The 24,081-nt window shown below is 51.0% G+C and overlaps 2 protein-coding genes and 1 long non-coding RNA gene across 3 annotated transcripts in view; 2 read left to right on the forward strand and 1 right to left on the reverse strand.

Moving 5' to 3' along the window:
* CALML4 (calmodulin like 4) overlaps window positions 1-5,771 on the forward strand; it is a 10,848-nt gene extending 5,077 nt beyond the window's left edge. Inside the window, exons 4-6 of the mRNA XM_014589741.2 lie at window positions 821-961; window positions 2,482-2,670; window positions 5,652-5,771. Of these exons, the coding sequence (XP_014445227.2) occupies window positions 821-961; window positions 2,482-2,670; window positions 5,652-5,749 (428 nt within the window). The 3' untranslated portion in view covers window positions 5,750-5,771. The remainder of the gene's footprint in view (window positions 1-820; window positions 962-2,481; window positions 2,671-5,651) is intronic.
* Window positions 5,772-9,182: 3,411 nt separating this feature from the next.
* Window positions 9,183-24,081, reverse strand: part of PIAS1 (protein inhibitor of activated STAT 1) — a 157,804-nt gene continuing 142,905 nt past the window's right edge. The window contains 4 exon segments of the mRNA XM_006153472.3: window positions 9,183-13,085; window positions 13,087-13,152; window positions 20,693-20,730; window positions 22,441-22,583. Of these exon segments, the coding sequence (XP_006153534.1) occupies window positions 12,831-13,085; window positions 13,087-13,152; window positions 20,693-20,730; window positions 22,441-22,583 (502 nt within the window). The 3' untranslated portion in view covers window positions 9,183-12,830.
* LOC102468487 (uncharacterized) lies at window positions 19,410-23,604 on the forward strand. Its single transcript, XR_001370743.2, has 3 exons — window positions 19,410-19,669; window positions 22,367-22,443; window positions 22,758-23,604. It is a non-coding gene; the product is annotated as an uncharacterized LOC102468487 (long non-coding RNA).

A 24,081-nucleotide genomic window follows, 5' to 3' on the forward strand; every position in this document is an offset into this window, starting at 1 on the left:
GCCAGGACAGCTGGGCCCCCACTGTCGCCTCGGTAGCCTCTCGTGGAGGCAAACGGCAAGGAGAAGGGTCGCGGGCCCTGCTGGCAACCACCTCATGCCCACCCTCATCCGAATCTCAGTGGGGGGCCCTGGCACCTGTCCCAACCCCTGGCGTTCCTGCAGGATGTGGGTTTCTAGGAGCCTTAGTCCTGGTAGCCACTCAGGCCAAGAGTACCGAGTGTCCCTCAGACCCTGGGAGCACCCAGTCTTCGAGGGCTGAACCTCCCCAGAGGACGGCGAGAGCACAGCAGCCCGGAGCCGGCTGGGCAGTGGGCTCAGGACTGTCCCAGTCACTGCAGCAACCGCGACACAGAGCAGCAGAGGAGGGGTGCTCCCGGCCAGGCCTTCTGGAGGGGGCTCACCCTTACAGAAACTCAGAGACGGGACTACCCCACCATGTCCCCGAGAAGCTGTACACAGGGCTCTCCCGGGGGGCAGAAGGAGCACAGCAAGGGTGGAGAAGGAAGGCCCCAATTGGAAGGGGTCAGGGTCGCCAGGTAAAATGCCGGACACCCAGGTAGGTTCGAATTCAGACAATAACCACGTTGGTGTAAGGGTGCCCCATGCAAAAGCTGGGATATCCTTAGACTGGACGGGCACTCCTCGTTGCCTGAACTCGGGGCCACCTGCCGTTCTGTACTTCCTAACGGGGGACCTGGCAACCCCGGGAGGGGAGGAGGAAGGAGGGTGTGGGCAGAAGGAAGGGGAAGAGAGGGGGCTGCAGGGACAGAAGGAAGGGCAGTGGGGAGAGGGATGACTGCTGACTTCTCTGGGCCCACAGAGTACAAAGAATGCTTCTCACTCTACGACAAGCAGCAGAGGGGGCGGATGAAAGCCTGCGACCTCCTGGTGGCCATGAGGTGCCTGGGGGCTAGCCCGACGCCAGGGGAGGTGCAGCGGCACCTGCAGACCCACGGGATCGGTGAGCCAGCTCGGTGGGCGTGGGGCCGAGGGCAGCGTGGGCAGGGGTGCGGAGAGCTCACCACTCTAGAGTGGGGCAGGGAGAGCTCACGGGGAGGCGTGGCAGCCCCTAGCCACCTGGGCGTCCTCATAAGTCCTCACAGCAGCCGGTGACACCGCCCCCCCCCCTCCAGGGCCTGGGGACACAGGCATGTGAACAGGTCATGGCCACCCCAGGGGAACGCGGCCCCGTGTGGTCCCTGCTGAGTTGGCCGTGGCTGTGTGCCCTAGAGTGGGGCAGGGAGAGCTCACGGGGAGGCGTGGCAGCCCCTAGCCACCTGGGCGTCCTCATAAGTCCTCACAGCAGCCGGTGACACCGCCCCCCCCCCTCCAGGGCCTGGGGACACAGGCATGTGAACAGGTCATGGCCACCCCAGGGGAACGCGGCCCCGTGTGGTCCCTGCTGAGTTGGCCGTGGCTGTGTGCCCCGTCCCCAGGCCCTGGCCCCGTCCTAGTCCCCTTACGGTAAGGGGTGAGGGGTGAGGGGCGAGGGTCGGCCCTGCAGGAGCGACCTGAGTCATGAGCCAATGGAGGAAGCAGGCTTAGAACCCAGTTCTGCTGACTCCAGAGACTGACCTGAGAACCGTGCGCTACTGTAGAAAAAAGCCTGGAAGGAACCTTCGTCCCCACAACCCGCCCCAAGTGTCGGGGAGTGGCTGGGCCCCTCGGCTGATGGATTATGGGTGTTTTTATTTCCTTTTATCATTTCCTGTATTTTCAACAGTGGGAACATACAGGGCTTTTTCCATCAGAAGCAAAGGAGTTTTGTGGGGTTTCTGGGGCTTAAGGGGTAAAAGAAGTTGTGTTCTCAGGGGCCGTGGCTGTCTGCACTGGGGCTGGCCACTCGGGTGGGGGCCCGGCCCAGAGGAAGGGGGTAGTCTGGAGGGGGGCCTGACTGCAGCCCGGGCTGCTCCGCAGTCTCCGCGCCGGCCGACGGGTGTCCGATGGCTGGTGTCCGACAGCATGTTACAGCCGCGCTGGGAGCCGCTCCTGGGGAGGCCGGGCCGGAGCCCAGTGACATGGTGATGGGGTCCAACACCCGAGGGCCCCTGACTCTGGCTCCACGGGGAGTTTCCTTGGCGTCTGCTCCTCTACACAGCCGTTATAGCCAGGGGAAGTTCCGATGTCCTGGCATGCCTGGGGAGGTGTGGGGGAGAGGAGGTGGAGGCCACCAGGGGGTGGGGACACGGCTGGCCTTCCCCCAGTGCAGGGTGGAGGGAGCGGAGAAGCTGCCACTCCACCCCGGGGCCTGCGGCCACTCCATGACAAGACTCCTCACCCAGCTTCGGCCTCCTTCGTAGGCAAAGCGGGGCGACCTTCGCAAGCACGGTCGCTGAGGCGGGCCGAGCCCAGTGGCCCAGGGTGCGCTCTGCAGAAGGGTGGGCCGTAGCCTTCCGGATGGCTGTCTCCGCGGTGACGCTCCCATCAGGCGGCCCGGAGGCCCCCTCCGCCCTGCTCACCCCGCTGTGCTTGGGTTCCTAGACAGCAGCGGGGAGCTGGATTTCTCCACGTTCCTGACCGTGATGCACACGCAGATAAAGCAAGAGGACCCCAAGAAGGAGATCCTGCTGGCCATGTTGATGGCCGACAAGGAGAAGAAAGGGTACATCATGGCGTCGGAGCTGCGGTCCAAACTCACCAGGCTGGGGGAGAAGCTCACCCACAAGGAAGGTGATGCCTGGGGCCCTTCTCCCAGCAGCTGGGGAGGGCTGGGAACGGATGTAGGGGGCACGCCCCAGAAGACCTGGCACCTGGCGCTCGGCAGAACCAAGGCCTGGAGGTGGGGAAGGGGCGGCAGCCGGAAGGGCAGCCAGAGCCCACCAGCTGGGCACTGGGGCTCTGGGCCAGCTGGGGCCCCGTGTCAACGCTTTCACGGTGGGCCTCAGTTTAACGTGATGGCACCCCTGAGCTCGTGTGGCCCTGTACTGGCAGAGGACCAGGCGGCGTGAGCAGCTCTCGAGTGCAGGTCTGTTGCATACACGCATGCGCACATGTACACGCACACGCATGCTCATGCACCCCATCCGTGGCACTCCCCTCGCTGCAGTCTACAGAAGGCGGAGGTGGCTGCCGATGTTCACTCCCTGCATCACTCAGGCAGCTCTAAGAGCTCTTCAGAAGGGGGCTCCAGGGCCTCTGCAGGAAGAGCTGAAGATGAGCCCCTGGGCACCAAACCCCCACGGGGGGCTTTTGCTGCCAGCAGCCCAGCCGCCTCTGCCTCAGAGCAGGATGGGGCGAGTAGGGGGGCCTGGAAAAGGCCATGAATGCTGTGAAGGGCAGCCAGGGCTGAGCCACTCGCAGCCCCATGGGTCAGCCCTAGCAGGCACCGGTTTTGGGGTCCACGTCAGCCACTCACAGGCTGGGGTTTCTGCCCAGACAGCCCAGCATGTCGGGGTCAGGTTGGGGGGGGCCAGGTGGGCCACAAGGGCATGCATAGAAAGACTTGGGTGAGCACGGCCCTTCAGAGCGGCCACCAGAGGGGTTTCCGGTTGTGGTTTGAGTCTTGGCTTCCCCTCTTCCCAGGGCCCTGGGAGGAGGTCTCAGCCTCCCCATCCGGATGCTCTGCTCAGCTTCCTCGCTGGAATGGGGTTGCAGTGGGCGACCCCCAGGCCCCTCAGCGCTAACGTGCTGTAAGCCGGTCCGCTCGGGCCGGTGCAGAGCGCTGAACACTAGTGCTGGGCAGGCAGACCCAGCACCCCGATCTCCGGCGGCACGGTCACGCTGACGACCTGGCCTCTCGGGTGGCCGTCTTCGTGTGAACAGGGGAGAGCATGGCCGTCCTCCCCCCTCAGGCCCTGACTGGCCCCAGGGGTGTTGGCGAGGAGGGCCGTGGGCCTTCCTGCTGGTATTCACTGGACCTGTCCCAGGCAGCCCTGAGCCCCCAGACTCACACAGGCTCCCCCATCGGTTTGACCGGCCTCGAGTAGCTCAGGGAGACTGGACGCGTGTCCCAGACGGGCAGGCAGACTAGTCCCGTCCTGCCTGCTGTGTGACAGGGAAGGACGGGTCGGAGTCCTTGGCCCTGGGAAGTCGGACGCTCATGAGCAGTGCTGTCAGAGCATCCTCCGAGCTGCTGGAGGAGGCTGCGGGGAGGCCTCCCCTCCAAGGCTGGCCACAGGCTAACTTCAGTACCCCAGTTTTTAGGGTCTTCAAAGTGGTACTGAAAGAATGGCCATTCTACCCAGAAGCCCTCAGGCTCCGGCACCTGCTGCGAAGCACTGCCTTCTTCCAGGCAGGAGCTGCCATGGGCCTGTCCGCTGGGGTGGGCCTAACCTGATGGCTGATGGGCAGAAGCTTCTCCCTGAATGAGACAAATCGCAGTCTCCTCCACATCCTGAAATACCCAGGGCTGCCATGAGCTTTGGCTCGGAGCATGTAACTATACTTTCAAGGAGAGTGGCTAATCAGGGAATCACAGAGTATTTTCTTCTTCTTTTTTTTTTTTTTTTTTTAGAATTATTTTATTGTCATCATTTTGTTTTTTAATTTTTTTTTTTTTTTTGGAGATTGACAAGAGAGAGACAATGAGAGAGAAGGAAAGTGAGAAAACAAGCTGCCAGGTCCAGGCCTCAAACCATGGTCAGCCATGTGGGAGTCTAGCCACCTTAACCACCACGCCACCTGCTGGCCCCTGCAGGGTGTTTCCTAACTGCTCCGAGTTCTGGGTGGAGGGTGTCTGGGTCCTGGGAAAATGCCATAGGACAGCGAGATGGGTTTTGCAGGAGGCTAAGGAGGGTGGGAAGAGCCAGCGCTAAGGTGGCCTCAGAGGCCGCTGTAGAGAAGTGTGAGCTGACGAGGCCCCCACGCGGTGCCGGCGCCCGGACACGCTTGTACTTTCCCAGCCAGAAGCCACCAGCAAGTGAAGTGGGTTTAGAGCAGCACCGGAGAGCAATGGCAGCTTGTCTGCTCTGAGCTTTAGGCACAGTTGGATTTATTTTTCTCCCGAAATACCCCCAGCCCCCAAACACTTTTTTTTATAGAGGTGATGGTAGCAGGCACCACCAAGTGCTCCCTGGGCGGGAGAGGCAGGGTGGTGAGGAAGGATGGGCGTGAGGAAGGCCCATCTGGAAAAGGCGGGCAGGGCAGGCCAGGCCAAGGCCTGGGGCCACCCAGCTGCGGAGGGTGTCTGCTGTGCTGGGCGGGGTGCCGTGGAAGGTGGAGGTCCAGGGCAGGGTGGGCAGGCTGGCGAGGCAGCCCTGAGACACAGCCCTCAAGGCTGAGCCACATAGGAAGGTTCTGGGTTCACATCCGGAGACCCGAGCACACAGGCACGCGTGTGCCCATGTCCTGGCTGACCGAGGCCCTGCGGGTGGACCGCGGCATCCAGACCTGTAGGGTCCTCCTGGAACACGTAAGCGTGGAGGATGAATTGGGCCAGAGGCTTCTGCGGGTAGGCGCACGGGTTACCTTCTTCAAAGGAGAAAAAGGAGAAAGCCACAAGGTGGCTTTACAGGCTGAATCCCCGCCGGCACCCGCTCCCCTCGCCGGCCCCTGCAGAAAGCCAGGTTGGCCCTTTCTGTGCTCCCGTTCACTCTCTGGACTGTGGGAACAGTTGGCCACGCAGGGAAGCCCTCTGGGGAGCCCCAGGCCCCCGGGAGGCGTCCTGTAAGTTAACACAAAAGCCCATCTGACACGTGACTGATTCCTTGCAGTGGACGACCTCTTCAGGGAGGCCCAGGTCGACGCGGACGGCCGAGTGCAGTACGATGACTTCATCGACAGGGTCACCCTCCCTGTGCAGGAGTACTGAAGAGGGTGCGCTCCGACGCCGCGACTGTAATGGCAGTGTCCCTTTCCCCTAGGGAGTGGGACAGCACTGCGGGCGGTAGCAGAGGCCACAGCCACAGTAATAAATGACCCCGCCCGTCTCAGCGTGTCTTTAATAAAAGGTCGGTATTGCTGTTCGTCACTCCCATTGCTCCAGGCTTTTCATCGTGAAGAGCCCATGGTCTGGGCAGCTCTGGGTTCTAGTCCTGGCTCTGCCACCTCCCAGCTGTGTGGCTTTGGGCAAGCCTCACTACAGCTGGGCCCTGCTGCTGCCAGAGCGGGACTTGAGGCAACCACCCACTGTGAGCGTGTGGGCTCCTGAGCTACGAGGAAGTGCTTCTAAAACGAGCCATCTACACAGACTACGTTCTGTATATCTGGGTGCTGGGATCATCTTCCGCGTCTCGTCTCTGAGCGTAAGCTGGTGCTGAGAACTAGCAGGAGTGCGAGGGAAAACAGTGATGTCAACGCTGTCTTTAAAGAGGCTTTTGCCTTAGGGTACATGTGCTCATGGGGGTTGGGGAGGTGGGGGGATCAGAGACAGTGAGAGGGAAAGTGAGATATTACCCCCTGGGGGGAATGGCCACACTGTAGTCTCTTCTCTTCCATTCTTCTCTTGGGATTTTGGGCACACATGCACACACGCGCCCAGCATGAGTTTCAAGACTCTGGGTCTGGGACTTGAACCTCAGTCGACTACATGGGAGTCCAGCGATATAACCATCAGGCCATCTGCTGGCCCTGATGGTAACACTTCTTACAGCAGCAGCACAGGTCCACTGACAAATTCTTGTTTCCACCTAGGGGACATAGTTCAGGCTCCTACCACTCCTCCTCCTAGAACATGAAAACTCGCTCGTGTTTAAATGAGGCAGCAACAGCAAGGCCCACACCAACGGGACTCACCCGAAAGGGGACCGGAGGGTGTGACCAGGTGCACCCCGAGGCCTTGCAGAGCTGGGACGGCCCTTCCCGACACTCCCGCCAGAATGCTCAGCCCAGGCTCTCACCAGGCAGAGTCCGGGCAGCAGGACAGTCTGCTCAAGCAGCCCAGACGCCTCAGGACATTAAGGTACCTCCTCACTAGTGGAGGCTAAGGAGGGGAGGTAGGCCAAGCCAGCCGGGGGCGCAGTGTTAAGGCACTGGACTGCACACGACAACTCCGCAGGTCGGTCCCAGTCCTACTGCCTGAAAAACATGCCAGGCACATGTGCATGCAAACCCAAACTCTCGGGAGAAGGGACTGTGGTGCGGCCATCACCCCGTGGGGAATTTCTCGTTCTCTCTCTGCTGAGTGCACATGCCCTGTAATCAAATCTATCAAAACAAAAAACAAAAAAAACAAAAACAAAAAACCCCCAAAGAACCAGACAAGGCCAGGAGGTAGGAGCCCTGGAAAACCACAGAAAGCATACTGGTCCTTCCTGGTCTCCAGGCTTGGACACTGCCTGGTGCCACCTGCATCAGGGTGCCCAAGCACTCCATCGGGTCTGTGGACCTGTCACCAGCGGTGTTGGATGGGGTTGGGGGCAGGGTGGGGGGAGTGCAGAAGTCTAAATGGGAAGGTCCTTATCTTTCTACGTACCCGGATTGGCCTTTCTGGGCCGTGGCGTTGACTAGTGGTGCCAGAGGCCATCCGGATCAAGAAAGGTTGTATCTCTTGGGAGGTTAACACAAGACACGAATCTTACTGTGGCCAGGCACTGGGGAAGCCACGGGGGACCTAGGCCGCAGTCCTACAGCTGCCTCTGATGCCGTGTGGCCTCGGGTCAAGTGGAGGTCTTGGGAAGGGAGGCGCTCAGTTTCCAGTGGTGTGGCAGCCACGGAGGGGCTAAGCAGGCACTCCCAGGAGCCACGGAGAGGGACTTTCGGGTGCGGGTGGTGAGAGGCAGGCAGTGGCCAAACACCCACTAGGTGGCAATGTGACCATCTGGCTGGGGAGCTGGGGTCCACACAGCAGGGGTGGGCCCAGGTCTCTTGCAAGGTCTGAGGCTGACACGATCTGGGGACCCTAAGACACTCAAGAGGAATGCGGAGGTATTGGGGCTGCTCGGGGAACCGGGGTCACCTAGGTGTGAAGCACACTGAGGGGCAGCGAGCCCTCGGCTCCCCCAGACATGGCCGCTCTCTCAGGAAGGCTCCGGGGCCCTGCACCCACATCTGTTCACCTCTAGTCACGGACGTTGGAGGCAAATCCCGCACAGCCCACCTGGAGAGTGTTAGCAGGTAGACACCGAGGACTTGGGCGGGACAGAAGTTCCGGGCAGAGAGGGGAAATGATGGCACTTTCCCTCAAAGTGTTTGCTTGTTTGTTTGTTTTAAATAATTATTTAACTTTAACTTTTTATTTTTATTTTTTTGGAGAGGTTTTTGCTATAGGGCATGTGCGCTCGCCAGAGAGAGACAGACAGAAAGTGAGAAATCACCCCCCAGGGGAGATGGCCTCGCCGCAGTCCCTTCTCTTCCATTCTCCTCTCGGGATCTTGGGCACACATGCACACGTGCCCTGAGTGAGTTTAAGTCACTGGGTCTGGGACTCGAACCGTGGTCACCTACGTGGAAGCCCAGCGACACAGCCATTACGCTAACTGCTGGTCCCTTTAATTTTGACCAGAGAAGGACAGAATGAGAAACAGAGAGGGAAAGTGAGAAAGCAAGTCACCAGGTCCAGGACTCGAACTGCAGTTGGCCATGTGGGAGTCCAGCGCCCTTAACCACACCAACTGCTGGCCCCCCTCGAAGCATTTTTATGTACTTAGCACTACATGGCCCCAGTATGTTTCTAAGATTTTTGCCATAGGGTACAGAGAGAGAGAGGGAAGCCACTCCCCGTGGCAGGATGGCCACGCCGCAACCCCTTCTCTGGGCGGGCACACAAGTGCCAGTCTAGGACCAAACTGCGCAGTTGGCCATGAGGGATCTAGCACCTTCACCTCCATGCCACATCCTGGTCCCAAGTCCCAGTATGACCTTAAAGCAAGTCTTAGGAACCTCATTTGCTTAAGGGCACCCCGAGGGACAGCTTGCCAGAAACACACGGCTGGAGTGGACCGGTCATCTGTACCAAGGGCTCCCTTTCGCAGACTCCCTGTTCCCAGCTAAGTGTTCAGGGCTGGAGTCTCGGACGGAGACTGTTCTGACGGACACCCCCCCCCCCCCCCGTCCAGGTCCCCGCTCATTCCTGACATTCACTTGGTGTCCCCAGCACCTAGTGTTATTTATGGGGAAGGCCACGAAGCTCTCAGTCAGCAAGAGAGGGACAGGGTGGCTTCCAGCGGGCAACTTCCCTCAAAGCATGCTGCAAGAGAAGTCCCCAGGGTGTGGGAGGCACCACGCACCATCCCATCGCTTTTCTCTGGGGACTGTCCTCCCCTTCCTGTGATGCAGCAGTATCACTTTACGGAAGACAAATTAACTGAAGGCTTTTCTTTTATTACATCTAAAGAGCTCTACATAAACAGGTAACATTCAATAGGTAAACAATTTTTCTCCAATGCATGTAATAAATATTTTCACTTGGTACTTTTATACAAACTGACATTGGTCTACTATACATTTTTAAAAGCCATTTTACTGGTTTGGCATGCGGTATGGAAATCCTAAGAGAGAAAGTTTTAAGGCAATGAATCACAGATTTAGGTTCATGGAGTTGATGGTAACTTTTATATATCTGTTTATATACATTTCCCCCTGTTGGACAGCAGCAGCACACTCAGACCACCTGCTATGCTTCCCCCCTTTCTGAAATCTAAGCTTTGTGTTGAATTAAAAAACAGAATTCAGCATGGATCGATAAAACAACATCCTTACGAAAACAATCTCGAATGTGCTTTAAAAAGTCCTGAAGCTCTTGAAAGTTTTGTCTTAAGTTTAGAAAACAATGCTCTTCCCACATTTAGTAATTTACAATTGGGATATATCTTCCCTCAACTTCAGACATTTGGCTCTGAGGAAACTCTGCCAAGAAATCACATCTTTCAGAAGCTTAAGTCAGTCTTTCCTAATGACGTAAAATTGTGAACATGTCTAAATTAGTAATAGAAAAATGTTAATGCTCAAAATAAATTAGTCAACCAAGCATGACATGGTTAAGGTTCTTTTTTTTTTCTTTAAAGATGTGTCCAATAATGCCCACAAAGGAATTAAAAGCGACTTCAACCCTGCTAGCCAAACAGCTATTTTATCAAATGTGTGCACACGGACACACACACACACTGCACAGAAACACACACGCAGGCACACCCGTTAGGGAAGACCAAGGCAAGGGGGTGGTGGCAACCGGCCTGAAGACTCTGAGAGCTGCGTTTCGTCCCCAGACGGGCACGACAATGCCGGCATGGGTGGGGAGTGAGGGTGAATGAAAGGACAGACGAAGCGACACTATGCAGTTGCAAACTCTGGAGTTACGGACGGCGTGCACGAGCCTGCTAACCATTTCAGATCACCAGAGCCCGCCGGACCCGCCCAGGAGGCCCGCAGCGTGACGGCGACTGCTTACCGGGCTACCGTGCACAGCCGACAATGGAGGGAAACGCGCTCCTCCGAGGGAATGACTCAAACGAGAAGGCTGCCGAGAAGGCTGCCGAGCAGCCAGTTACTTTCTCCAGGGGCGGCGTGACCACAGCCAGACCCGCAGCTGTTTGTCCTACTACCTGTTCTCCCCGTGGGCTGGCGGAATGCAGGACACCGAGGGCAATTCATCCTCTGCAAAAGTGAGCTCAAGAAAGTAGGGGAACAGGTTTCCAACTGGATTGCTCGGAGCTTGTAATTCAGCATCACACACAGTTACTGACCACAACTTTGAGATGACGACAAGAGCAAAAACGAACCAGGAATAAAGGGAGTGCCCGCTTTACTTCAGGTAGCCGAATTAATAGAAACGCGTCTCCCTCTGTCACATATAGCCAGAGAACCAGAAACAACTGCCCATGAGTCTAATTTCTATCCCAAGCCAAATTCAGACACAAATTGTGGCATTGTTAGAAATCCGCCTGAAATAACAGGCAATGGGCCCTTAGTGTCTAACCACTGTAACACCCGACTCACTCACAAACTGGACTATTGTCTGTCTTAACTGACAATCTGTTTTGGATTTTGTAAAATCGCAAGTCGTTTAATGACTATAATAACTCAGCCATGTATGTGTGGAATACACACGCACAGGGGAAGACTGTGAAGCTCACGTGTTACTCACACACACTTGTTTATAAATACAGACACACACACGTATACATATCAATACCAACTTCTGTTTTCCAAAATTCAAGTCAACAATTTAGTGGCAGAGAGACTGCTGTAAAAACATTATTTTTAGATGCCTGTACACAGTTATGTGAACCATAATTTTTATCATACAACTGAAGATCTAGCCATCTTGAATTCTACCTGGGTTAAAGTAGCTCATTCTGTTACCAACACGAGATTTAAAACAGCAAGTTTATACACAAAGCTGGTCCTTCATCAGCTCTGACAACAGTAACAGTTGTGACATGAACAAGAATCCAGTCTGGAAAACTGGGAATCATATTATGCCCTTTATTTCTTTTCTTAAACCTGCACTCACATCACCTAAAAATATTTTTCACATCTGAGAACATAACTTCTTTGATAAAGCTTTTGGAACACCAGTAGAACCCCTTTTCCTTCCCTCGATTCTTACTCATCTCCTGAAAGAGTTTTCAATATATTTACATGTGCCATTACTAATAAGAGTAGTAGATACGACTGATCTGTGAATTCTAAAAAAAAAATATCTTCCCTATGTCATGCTCCTCGTTGGAAGGTGAAGGAAAAAGTAAACAAGGTAGGTAGTTAGGAAGTAAGCACACTCAGGACCAGAGTAAAAATGACTAAGGACCGAACCCATTAGAGTTCCAACTGTATAGCAAGTAGACTTCTACAGACAGACGTGTGCAGTGCACTGTATTTCCCAAACAGATTTACTTGTAGGATAGCTTTTTTCCTTTTTTTTTTTTTTGGTGGAGGTGATGTGCCCTTGCCTTTGTCAGCTGCACAGGACACTCAACAGGGCTCACTACGCTATTTTCATCTCCTACTTTGGTATGAAGATCTGACATGAAAACGTGTTACCCTGTGGCCAAAAAAAGCAGGTATTCACAGACTTGGATTAAATACACAATACTGGCAATCCAGATTTAGAATCAAGAACTAGACTAAAGTGTATTATTCACAGGTCTGCTAAACCGACTGCTTACCCAGACAGCTTTCCTCTGACATCTCTGAAGACATATTTTCAGGGGGTATATAGCAAATAAGAGAGAACACGGCAGAGAACATGCAGTCAGGATTGAAAAAGATGCTCGCGTGTGAGTTCAAGACCTTCGAAGCACTCGGAAAGAAGCAGGCAACTGATACATAACTGAATGCGAACTCAAGAGGAGAGGTTCGGAACAGTAGTGATTGGTAGAAAAACACACACGGACACATACACTGAACACACACACCCACGAGCTATGTCCTGCAAACACGTAGGGAACGCAGTGGGACAGATGAGATGTATAACTTAAGGCTGGATATAATATGCACGCACACAGAAACAGAAGCCAAGTCTGTCACTTCTAGAAAAATGAAAATCAAACTAACCCCCCACAACCCTCACCCCACAACAAAGAAAAGCCCACAATTTAAAACTTCATACATGCAATTCCTTTTCTGTTATTGCAAATAAAATAATGCCATTGAAATAAAATAAAACCAAAACCATAGGACAAATGATGAAAAATCTTCAGAATCCAGAAAAAATGAACCGAAGGTGGTTTGTGGGTGCTTATTTTTGTTTTTTTTTTTTCTTTTCTTTTCTTTCTTTTTTTTTTTTTTTAAACAAGTGTTTTATCAGACAGGCAGTCTTAGATTTATATACAAAAGTAAAACTGAAAATATAGTTTTGTTCTCTGTACATTTCTTTTAATTTTTTCCCTAAAAAAAGGAAAAAAAACAACAACACGCTTGTGTACTTTTCTGAACAGAAGAAGGTAAAACAGAGCACAGAGTCCTCTTTCTGCCAAGTCCCTGTGCTCTGGGCTGGACGGGGACGGGAGGAGGGGTCAGTCCAGGGAGATAATGTCTGGGATGATGCCGAAGATGGAGGCCGTGTCGGTGCTGCTCCTGTTTGCGGCCGTGTGGCTGTGGCTCTCCCGCAGGCTGCTGGACGACACGAGGCTGCTGCTGCTGCCGCTGCTGCTGCCGTTGGTGGTGGGCAGGGCGGCGCTGCCCCCTGCACTCAGCTGATCCAGGAACATCTGGGAGGAGGTGTATGGGAAAAACCGAGACGAGTGCAGGAGGTCCTGGTCGTCGGACACTGTGCAGGAGCTCCGGGTCGTCGGCCCTGGCGGCTGCCGCCGCAGCAAGCAGGGAAGTGTTGTAATGCTTGGGAGGGAAACAGGAGAGACTGTCACCGACAGAAACGAACACATTCTCTTCCTAGAAGACAAATTCCTCACTTCAGTGGAATCCTGAGTAACTGGTACTTATGAACTATTAGGGTATTTTGCAAAATCAGAAAGCCTATGTAATGTCTGGATTGAGGATTTTGAGAGATATTTTTCAATCTGAAATAGGAATAAGAAATGTCACTGGCTTCCCATATAGGCGACCACGGTTTAAGTCCTGGACCCAGTGGCTTAAAACTCACGGCAGGTGCGTGTGCACGCATGCCCAAAATCCTGAGAGGAGAATGGAGCAGAACTGAATGAGGCATGGCCATGCCCACTGGCAGGAATTTCTTGCTTTCTGTCTCTGGTGAGCACATGTACCCTATAGCAAAAATCTCTCTTTAAAAAACAAAACAAAACAAAAAAACCTCAAATATTTGTTTATTTAGGTCTTAATTTATATTGCAAGCAAGTATCAAAATTCGGTCTCTGGAGTTGGCCCTGTAGCATAGTGGTTAGGTGCTATCTATGCAGAGCGAGCCAGATCCCACACGACTGGCTAAGGCTCAAATTCAGGGACCAGGCCCTTCTGGGGGGTGTGTGTGCTTCCCCCTGCCCCCAGCACCTGCGCCTTCTAGTCATTCAGAATAAAACAACATTCTATTTCCAGTGATGCCACGCTCAGATGCAGCAGGGAAGATGGTCCTCCCTCTTGCTGTAATTTGTTTTGTATTTTCTTTTTTTTTTTTTTTTCCTTCAGGGTTTTGTCATAGGGCACATGTGCTCGCCAGAGGGAGGCCGAGACAATGAGAGGGAAAGTGAGAAATCACTGCAAGGAGGACGGCTACACTGCAATCCCTTCTCAGCCATTCTCCTCTCAGGATTTTGGGCATGAATGCACATGCACCTGGTGTGGTTTTCAAGCCACCGGGTCCAAGACTCGAACTGGAGTCAGCCACGTGGACATCCAGTGCCTTAACTACCATGCCACCTACTGGATCTGCCTCTCACACTTAAGGCAATCTTTGGCCAAGAAATCCATCAGCAACAAGACTACTGCTCGCGGGTTTTCACAGAACAGTCAGAAACTGATAAATACTGTTCTTGCTATACACTGTCAGATGCATAACGAAGGGGACACTTTCTGAGAAATGCACCACCAGGTGACAGTGGCATGTGAACATCCAGTGCGCCACACAGACCGAGACATACAGCCCGCTGTTCCCAGGCTGCAAACCTGTACAGCACGGCACAGCTCCGGATACTGCGGGTGACAGTACACAACGGTAAGCATTGTGTATCTCGGCACAGAAAAGGTCCGGTGAACATACGGTGCAAAGATAAAAATGGCACACCTGTTTACAACGCTTATCACAGATGGAGGCTGCAGGACTCGAAGTTACTCTGGGAGAGGCAGGGAGTGAGCGGGGAGTGAGTGGGAAGGCCAAGGACATTACTGTATACTATGGAGACTTCACAACACTGCATATATACATACATGTTTAAAAATTATTTCTGCCATAGGGCGTGTACACTTGCTGGAGAGAAAGAGAAATAACTCCCCGGGAGAAAGGTGCCGCTGCAATCCCTTCTCTGCTGTTCCCTTCTCAGGATTTTGAGCATGCATGCTCACCCATCAGGTGTGATTTTCAAGCTGCTGGGTTCGAGTCTTAAACCATGCAGTCAGCCATGTGGGATCCAGCCGCCTTAACCTCCACATCACTTGCTGGTCCCATAACACTATATACTTAGGCTATGCAAAATTTATACAAAAATGGTTTTCTTTCTTCAATAATAAGTTAATCTCAGCCTGCTGTAACTTTTTTTTTTTTTTTTAATGTTTGCTGTAGGCCGTACGTGCTCGGGGAAAGAGACGAAAAGAGGGAAGTAAGAAAGCGCCCCCCAGGAGGCGTGGCCGTGCTGTAATCCCTGCTCCTCCATTCTCCTCCTGGGATTTTAAGCACATGTGTCCAGTGACTTCCAAGCTGCTGGGTCTGGGACTTGAATAGCAGAGTCAGTGATGTGGGATCCAGTCACACTCACCTTCGCGCCTGCTGGCTGAACCTTTTTAGTTTTTAAAAAAATGTTTTAAGATGACACCAGCAGCTGGTGTAATGGTTATGTCACTGGACTCCCACATAGTTGACCACGGTTCAAGTCCTGGACCTGGCAGCTTAATTTAAGCCAGGTGTGTGTGCATGCCCTAAATCCTGAGAGAAGAATAGAGAAGGGATTACCGAGTGACTATGCCCCCTTGGAGGTGATTTCTTGCTTCCTGTTTCTCTGTCTCTTCAGCAAATGAATGTGCCCTATAGTAAAAATCTCTGTATTAAAAAAGCGGGGTCAGCAGATGGTGTATTGGTTATTATTGGTTACACCATCGCTGGACTTCCACAAGGCCACTGGAGTCCCATACCTGGTGGCTTGAAAGTCACTCCAGGCATGTGTGCATGCATGCCCAAGTTCCTGAGAGGAGAACAGAGGGGAAGGGACTGCAGTGTGGCCATCTAACCTGGGGGGTGGGGGATGATTTCTCACTTTCTCACTGTCTCTGTCTCTCTAGTGAGTGTACATGCCCTAAGGCAAAAACCTCTTAAAAAAAGTTTTGATTGCTTTGTGATAACACTTAGCTAAACACACAAACACACTGTACATTCTATAAAAACATTTTCTTTATTATTTTAAAAAATTTTAGATTTTAAAATTTTTATTTATTTATTTATTTGGAGAGGTTTTTGCTATAGGGCATGTGCGCTTACCAGAAAGACAGAGAAGGACAGAGAGACAGAAAACAAGAAATCACCCCCCAGGGGAGATGGCCACACCGCAATCCCTTCTCCATTCTCCTCTTGAGATCTTGGGCATGCACATACATGTGTCCGGCGTGAGTTTAAGCCACCGGGTCCGGGACTTGAACTGCGGTCGACTACATGGGAGTCCAGTGACATAGCCATTACGCCAACTGCTGGTCCCAAAACATTTTCTTTATATCCTTATTTTATACACTGTTTTTCCAAGGTAGTTTTTATTTCAAATAATAATTTATTTAATTCCATGTGTTATTACTATTATTTTTTAATTTGACTAGAGAGACAGAGAGAGAGAAAGGGAAAACAAGAAAAAGCAAGCCACTAGGTTCAGGACGCGAATGGTGGTTGGCCATATGGAAGTCTAGCGCCTCAACCACCATGCCTCCCGCTAGCCCCCTCCAATACAGTCTTTAAATTTTGTTAATCAAGAAGACACAAACGCACACATGAACCTAGGCCTACATGTGTTGGGATCATCAATACCACCATCACTCTACGCTGTGGCGCTGAAAGGTCTTCAGGGCACGAATGTGCTCGGGCAACACTGCCTTCTCCTGAAACATCTCCTGAAGGACCTGCCTCAGGCTGTTTGAGGAAACTGTTCCTGGTATTGGCTTTTTAATCCTGTGTTGGCTTTTTAATCGCCAGAAGGTGCATGTGCTTCTCAGAGACAGAGAAACGAGAGGGAGGGGGAAGGGAGAGGGAGAAAGTGCCTTCAATGGGGGACGGCCATGCCATAATCCCTTCTCCTCCAGTTCTTCATCCTGTCAGGATTTTTAGGTGCACACATACATGTGCCCAGTGTGTTTTTCAAGCTGCTGGAACTGCATGGCCTTATGACATCCAACTCCTTTAACCACCAGCTACAAAGCTGGTTTCTCCCCTTTTTCTAATTAATCATATATTTGCTTATAGGCAGATAATGCATCATGGACATTCTTCTCTATTAATAAAGACCTTTTTGGTGTTAGGTCTATGTTTTCAAACTTTTTAAGGAGCTCTTTTTGATGTCTGCAAAAGCGTTGGCTAAACCCTCCACTGAATTTTCCTGGGGTTTCTTCTTTTTCTTCTCCTGCAGTGTCTTTCTGTCTAGTTCCTTCTTCAGTTATGCATTCCGGTTCCAGTTCCAACTAGTCATTACAGGTCCTCAGGAGCTCCTCAATGTCACCCTCGTCCACACCCAGACTAACGCTCCGTGCCATCTCAACCATAGCCTTGCCGCTCTGTGCCATCTCAACCATAGCCTTGCCAATTTTTGCAACTCACTCATCCTTTGCAAACCCTTTGAAGTCAGGGAAGAGCTTCTTGAGTGTCTTCTTCCAGAAGCCATTTATACGCACCCTGGTGACATCACCCCAAGCCCAGGGTTGGTGATGTGGTCATGGATGTTGTAATAATCCTTCCAGAATGCACCAGCATCTTCTTAGAATCTCCCTTAGTTGCAGCAATAGCATAGGCAAGATGTACTCAGGCAGCAGGCCTTAAGGGCCGCTGTAACTCTCTGATCTACTGTTGGAGAAGAGATGGGATCTGGAGAAACAGCGCCTTGGCTTTGGGAAGGTCTGATAAATGGAAAGTGTGCAGGAGCATTAGAAGCAATGAGCTCTTTGAAAGGCAGGTGATTCTCCCAGCATTACCTGCTGTCGGCACAGCAAGTCAGAAGGGTGCCCCGGGCCTTGCAGGGCTACTCACTGCTTCACTGTGCACTGGCAGGGTGTGTTTACTGCATGACGGAAGGCCCTGAGGTTCTCACTGCACCAGACCATAAAGGGTTTCAACTGGAAACCCAAACAGTATGCCCAACAAGATCATTATCCTGTCCCTAAAAACCTTGAGCCCTGGCACTGACGTGGCCTTCTTACGGATGAAAGTCCTTCCAGGCATCCATCTCCAGAATGGGGAAGGTTCTGTCCACACTGAAGATTTACTCCGGTGGTAAATTACTGATTCCCCCATAATCAGCTTATCTAGAGTTTCCAAAAACTGAGCTGTCTCCCCATCAACACTCACATTATACAAGAAATATAACCTCCCCAAGTCCCGGTAAATTCATCACAGTTGAGCCCGGCCCCCCCTTTATTTTAAATGCCAGAGGGCATGTGCATGTGCATGCCAAGAGACACGCACACAGAGGGAGCAGAGGGGAGAGTCTGAGGAAGAGGGCAGGGCACACCATGACTTCCCAGCTTCCAACTCTCCATCTTGTTAGGGTCCTAGGCATGTGTGTTCATGGGGCACGCTTTTTATTTTTTTTAAATTATGATTTTTTAAAGAGTTTTGCTACAGGGTGCGTGCACTTGCCAGAAAGAGAGAGAGACAGAAAGCAAGAAATCACCCCCTGGGGGGGGATGGCCACACCGCAATCCCTTCTTCTCCCGGGATTTTGGGCATGCACACACATATGCCCAGCACGAATTTAAGCCATTGGGTCTGGGACTTGAACTGCGGCAACTACGTGGGAATCCAACCACACAGCCATTATGCCATCTGCTGGTCCCCCAGGCATGCTTTTTAAACTGAGGCTACTAGGACTCAAGTCCTAGCTGGACATGGAGATTCTGACTTCCTCTGCATGGTGTTTAACAGCTGCACTGTGAGGCTAGCACTTTATTATATTTTTTTTTTTAAGGGGGGAGTCAGCTGGTGGCATAGTGGTTAAGGTGTTAGACTCCCATGTGGCCAACTGCAGTTCCAGTCCCAGACCCGGCAGCTTGAAAATCACTATCTGCCCTGGGGGTGATGTCTCACTTTCCCTCTCATTGTCTCTGTCTCTCTCCAGTGAGCATATATGCCATATGGCAAAAACTTTTTTAAAAAATGATACATTTGTGTGTACAGAGAGAGCATGCACACACATGAGCTTGTGGGAGAAGATAAGAGGGAGGCATTTTTGACGAAGGCTTACCATCTTTGGCTCCTCTAGCCCCAGCTTCCCAGTAAGCTAAAAGCACAGGCGTGCACCACTGCACCCAGCCTATATAGGCTGGGCTGGGAACTGAACTTGGGGCTCCCATGCGGCTTTGGCCACTGCCCAGCAGCACCTCTGCTTGGACACCACGCCAGCCATCCCCTTCAACACTGCGAACAAAGGCTTTGCTTCAGCCATGACTTCTGCAGTCCCAAGAGGAATATTCTTCGGTGTCTGGCAATCAACCCAGGCCATTAGAACTTTCTCCATATTGGATATTGGCCCTTCTTAAATCTGTTTGTCTCACTGCCTTCTGAAATGCAGATTCTTTAAAAGTTTCATCACTTTGGTTCTTGTTCTTTTTTTTGAGAGAGATTTTTGTTGTAGGGCACATGTGTTTGCCGGAGAGACAGAACGTGAGAAATCACCTGCCGGGGGGGGATGGCACACCACAATCTGCTCTCCTCTTGAGATCTTGGGCACACATGCACATGTGCCTGGTGCAATTTTCAAGCTACCTGGTCTGGGACTCAAACTGTGGTCAACCATGTGGGAATCCAGAGCCTTAACCACCATACCACCCACTGGCCCTGGTTCCTGTTCTTCAAGATCATAGCTGTGGTAGAGTGAGACATGCCAGACTGGCAAGCAATAACCTTCCCTGACTCTCATCTTAGAGTTCTGAATTATTTTTCATCCTGTTTTCAGATCCCTCACTCAATGTGGCCTCTTACTATGGTAACATTAGAAGAGGATTTTGCACATGCAGAGGCCACACCGAACAAAACAAGAGAGTAAGTCAAGCACAGGGGGAGTGATGCCATCAGGAGATGCGGGCGACGAAAGTACGAGGCTTTCATATGCAGTTTTACAGTACGCTTCTTTCAGTCCGTAAACAGGGCACACTGTAAAGTGACGATAAAGGTACCACACAGTAAATACGTAAGCCACTGACACCACTGACTGCCATCAGAGAGTATGAGCAGCTACAGGTTACTGTGTGTGCTGTGCTGCTTGGCGGGACAGGCAGGGCAGCAGGTCTGCTGAGGGCAGCAGGACCACAAATGTGGGGTAAAACGCTGCCTCCCCGTGGACTACGACTACAACAGTGGGCAGCAGGCACTGCTCCATGTCATGACTGTGTGGGACCATTGTCAACCACTGTCACGTACACGCTCCACTTTGACCCCAACGCCGTTATGTGACGCATGATTGTACTTAGGCACACTGAGACCACGGAGTTTTACATACGTTCTTAAACCATAACAATGATGGGTGTGATCACTAAGAAATTTCCATGTAATTTATTTTTTATTTTACCTACATGTATATGTATATATATATATATATATATATACATATATACATATACATATATAAAAACATATACATACATTATATATATATATATATATATGAATGAATGAAAGAATTCTTTTATTGAACTTTATTTTAATTTGGCCAGAAAGGGACAGAATGAGTGAGAGTGAAGGAGAGAGAGAAGGAGAGAGAGAGAGAGAAGGAGAGAGAGAGAGAGAAGGAGAGAGAAAGAGAAAGAGAAAGAGAAAGAGAAAGAGAAAGTGAGAAAGCAAGCTGGTCCAGGACTCAAACTGTGGTTGCCCGTGTGAGGGTCCAGCACCCTTAACCACCACACCACCTGCCAGTCCCATTACCTACATATATTTTAAAATATTTTTCATGTACAATTAAAACAACCAAAATTTTCCATGTAAATTTATTTTTTCTCTTGCCTACATGTATTTTAAATATTTTTCATGTACAAATAAAACAATCATAATTTTTTTCAAGTAACATACCTGATTGTCTCCTGATAAGAAAGGAAAGAAATCTAATCCTATGGAAGAAAAAAAAGCATTTTAGTTTTGATAATAAAAGCAAAAACAGAAACAACAACAAACTCCTTTTGAATGCCCCAATGGTTCAAAAACAAATACCAGTCTTCAATACAATGTTATCTGGAATTTTATTTAAACATGAAGAGTTGAACTGAAAGTTTTCTTTCTCCCATCTCTGAGGAAGACTGAAGTCCAAGTTTTAGCAACGATCTGCCCTCCCCAGGACTCAGCTGGAGAGACTTGGCCCACAGTTGCCCCATTAGAACTAAAACCGGTTCCCTAAACAGGCCTAGCATTTCTCCTGAATGCTCTTACTGACTCTTTAAATAACACTTCAGTCTACTCTAACTTACTCCTCACAACACCTCACGAGAGATGTCATTACTTCTGGCCTTATTGGGCAGATGAGAAAGTTGGAGGTTCGAAGAGGTTAGAGCAAGCTGCAGTGCGGATTTTCTCTCGCAAACGTGTACACTTGCCACCCTCCGCACCAGACTTGACCTCAGAGACCCTGCAGTGCACGAAGAGGGAAGAACCCTGAGGGGTACTGAGAACTGGGGTGGTGGCTGTCACTGCTGGCCCAGCCCTGCAGGCAGGTCCCTTCCAACTCAGTGTTGGCCCACACTGCCCAACTTACAGTGCCACCAACAGGTACACAATGCCTCATCGGGACATCTAAACTCGGGGAAAGTGCAACAAGCAGATGAATATGTTGGGATGCACCCATTATCTGCCCTGGAACAGGCCTACAAAACATGTCAACTGTGGTTCCTTAACAATGATAGCATGTTTCATAAGTGCCCAAAAGAAATATGGGGGCCAGCCCATGGCATGTGGTTCAAGTGGCTAGATCCCTACACATGGTCAACTATGTGGTTCTAGTCCTGTATCTGGTGGCTTGAAAAACACACTGGGTGCATGTGCGTGTGTACCACAAATCTGGAATAGGGAGAAATGGAGATAGGATTGTAGCATGACCATTCCCCATGGGGGGTTCTCTTTCTCTATCTCGTTCTGATGAGAGCGTGGACCCACTGGCAAAATTTAAAAAGAGAGAGAGAGAGAGATAAGGAAAGATACTTAACAAACTGTTAAGAGTAGTTGTGGGCCAGCCAGTGTTGTGGTGGTTAAAGTGGCTGGATCCCACAAGGCCAACTGCATGGTTTGAGTTCGAGACCTGGCAGCTTGAAAAACATGCTGGTTATGTGTGCATTTGTGCCCAGAATTGTGAGGGTGAGGGGAAAGTGGAGAAGGGACTGCAATGTGGTCATCCCCAGAGGGGGAGTTTTCTCCCTGCCCCCACCCTCACTAGGCAAAACAAAAACAAAGCAAAACTTTCAAGAGTCTCAATTCAGCATTATCTGAAGATGATACGATAACCCATAACGCCAGCTGCATTACAACTAGAATCAGGGAGGAAAATAATATTCGTGAGCACCTGAATTTCAAGTTCTGGCTGGATGTCATCTAAAAACGACCTGCCGAGTACTCTGAAGCTCGCGAAGCCCGAGGACCACTGCACTAGTGTCTCCACTGGCTGTAAAACGCTGGGCTGGCATTTACGGGCACAGCACACTACCATCTTAATCCCCTGGGTCCAAAGCTCTGACCTCCCAATCTTCAACTCTCCCTTAGACTCTCCCAGAAGAGGACCACAGAGACTGAAGGAATACTAACGCTATGTGACAACAGAAGAACCCGCAACTCACCTTGTAAGTCATAAGGCATGGGTGTCATGTGGAAAGGGTGCCTGTAGTCTTGGATGAGGGAGGTGTTGATGTAGCTTGTATCTACAGCAGGAAGGCTTGGGGTGCGGGACACTGGAGATGCTTGATGTGGAAGACTTAAAATGCTGTAAGAAGGAAAGGTTTGCACAATTTTCATTGAGTCAGCTGAACTTGAAAGTGTAACAACCCAAGGGCTTGCATCTCACGAAGAGCCTTCATTTTTGAGTTGGAAATAAAACCAAAAAACAAGCAAAGCATCCACATTATTAGGAAATCATTTGTATACTTTTATCTGGCAGAGACCTTAGAGGAAATGGATGGAGGTGCTGGTACCTAACAGTCAGAAGCCACACACTCTCTTCGGAGTACGATCACCTAGACTTGCAGGTAAAAGGCAAGCAGAGCCACATCAGTGGACAGGCATGAGAGGGACTTACAGTGGCCGGAAGTCTGAAACTTTTAACAATGAAGCACAAATGCTGGCATGTAAGAAATGCAGGTACAGAGATATAGGCAAAGAAGGTATCTACAGCCAGAACTGGGGGAAGGCAGCGATCTTAGCAGCTAGGATTCAACAGCTGGCCTCCAGGCACATCAGCTTTAGGAGAACAACCGGGCGTGTTTGCCTTGGTATACCCGACGCACAGCAGGGTCGTCAGGACGCTGCAGAAAAGGCCTGCCGGATGGCGCAAAGGCAGGACGTGGAGAAGACACGCTCCGCAGTGAAGCAGCAGGGGGGAGTGTGTACAGGAAGGACAGCGTAACTGGAAAAAGCAGCAAAGAAGAGGAGCCCTAGAAAAGCTGAGTAACCCTTTCTTTCCTTTACCAAAATATAAGGAAAAAGCAAATGCAAAAAAGGGAAAAAAGGAAGAATTTAACTGATTCTGAAATAAAAATAAATTATAATGGTCTTGGGTGGAAACACAAGGGTTGTAAGTTACACCCCAACTATATAAAAGTTAACAAGCATGAAAGGTATAGAAAATCAAGAGAAAGGAAGAGGGAAAAAAGTCTGTCCTTTACTTTGAATATTTCAACGTAAACTACTTGAGGTGTGGGGATGCAATTTCTAGGGTACACAATACTTCAAAAGATGCCAAGGTAGGGACCAGCAGTTAGCGTAATGGCTATGTCACTGGACTCTCACATAGTCGACCGCGGTTCGCGTCCCGGACCTGGTGGCTTAAACTCACGCCAGGCGCGTGTGCGTGCATGCCCAAGATCCCGAGAGGAGAACGGAGGAGAAGGGACTGTGGCATGGCCATCCCCCCTGGGGGTGATTTCTCACTTTCTGTCTCTCTGTCTGTCTCTGTCTGGCGAGTGTATGCACCCTATAGCAAAAACCTCTAAAAAAAAAAAAAAGATGCCAAGGTTGGATTTTGGAGACAGAATTCTAGCTATGACCATCTACCACATTTTTATGAATGGAACATGAAGCAAACAACGCACTCTCGTTCACCTCATAAAAATCTTTCATCTAATGCAAACTTAATTCAACCTCTTGCATCTGTAAAATGTACCATTTCTATTAGCTGCGTCCTCTGTCAAGGCCTCAGGAAGACAAGAGATGAAAGCGGCTGAGACGCTAGTCTCCGGAAACAGCTCACGGAGCCCAACAGTGTA

This window comes from Tupaia chinensis, unplaced genomic scaffold, assembly GCF_000334495.1.
Source record: "Tupaia chinensis unplaced genomic scaffold, TupChi_1.0 Scaffold000377_2, whole genome shotgun sequence".
Classification (NCBI taxonomy): Eukaryota; Metazoa; Chordata; class Mammalia; order Scandentia; family Tupaiidae; genus Tupaia; species Tupaia belangeri.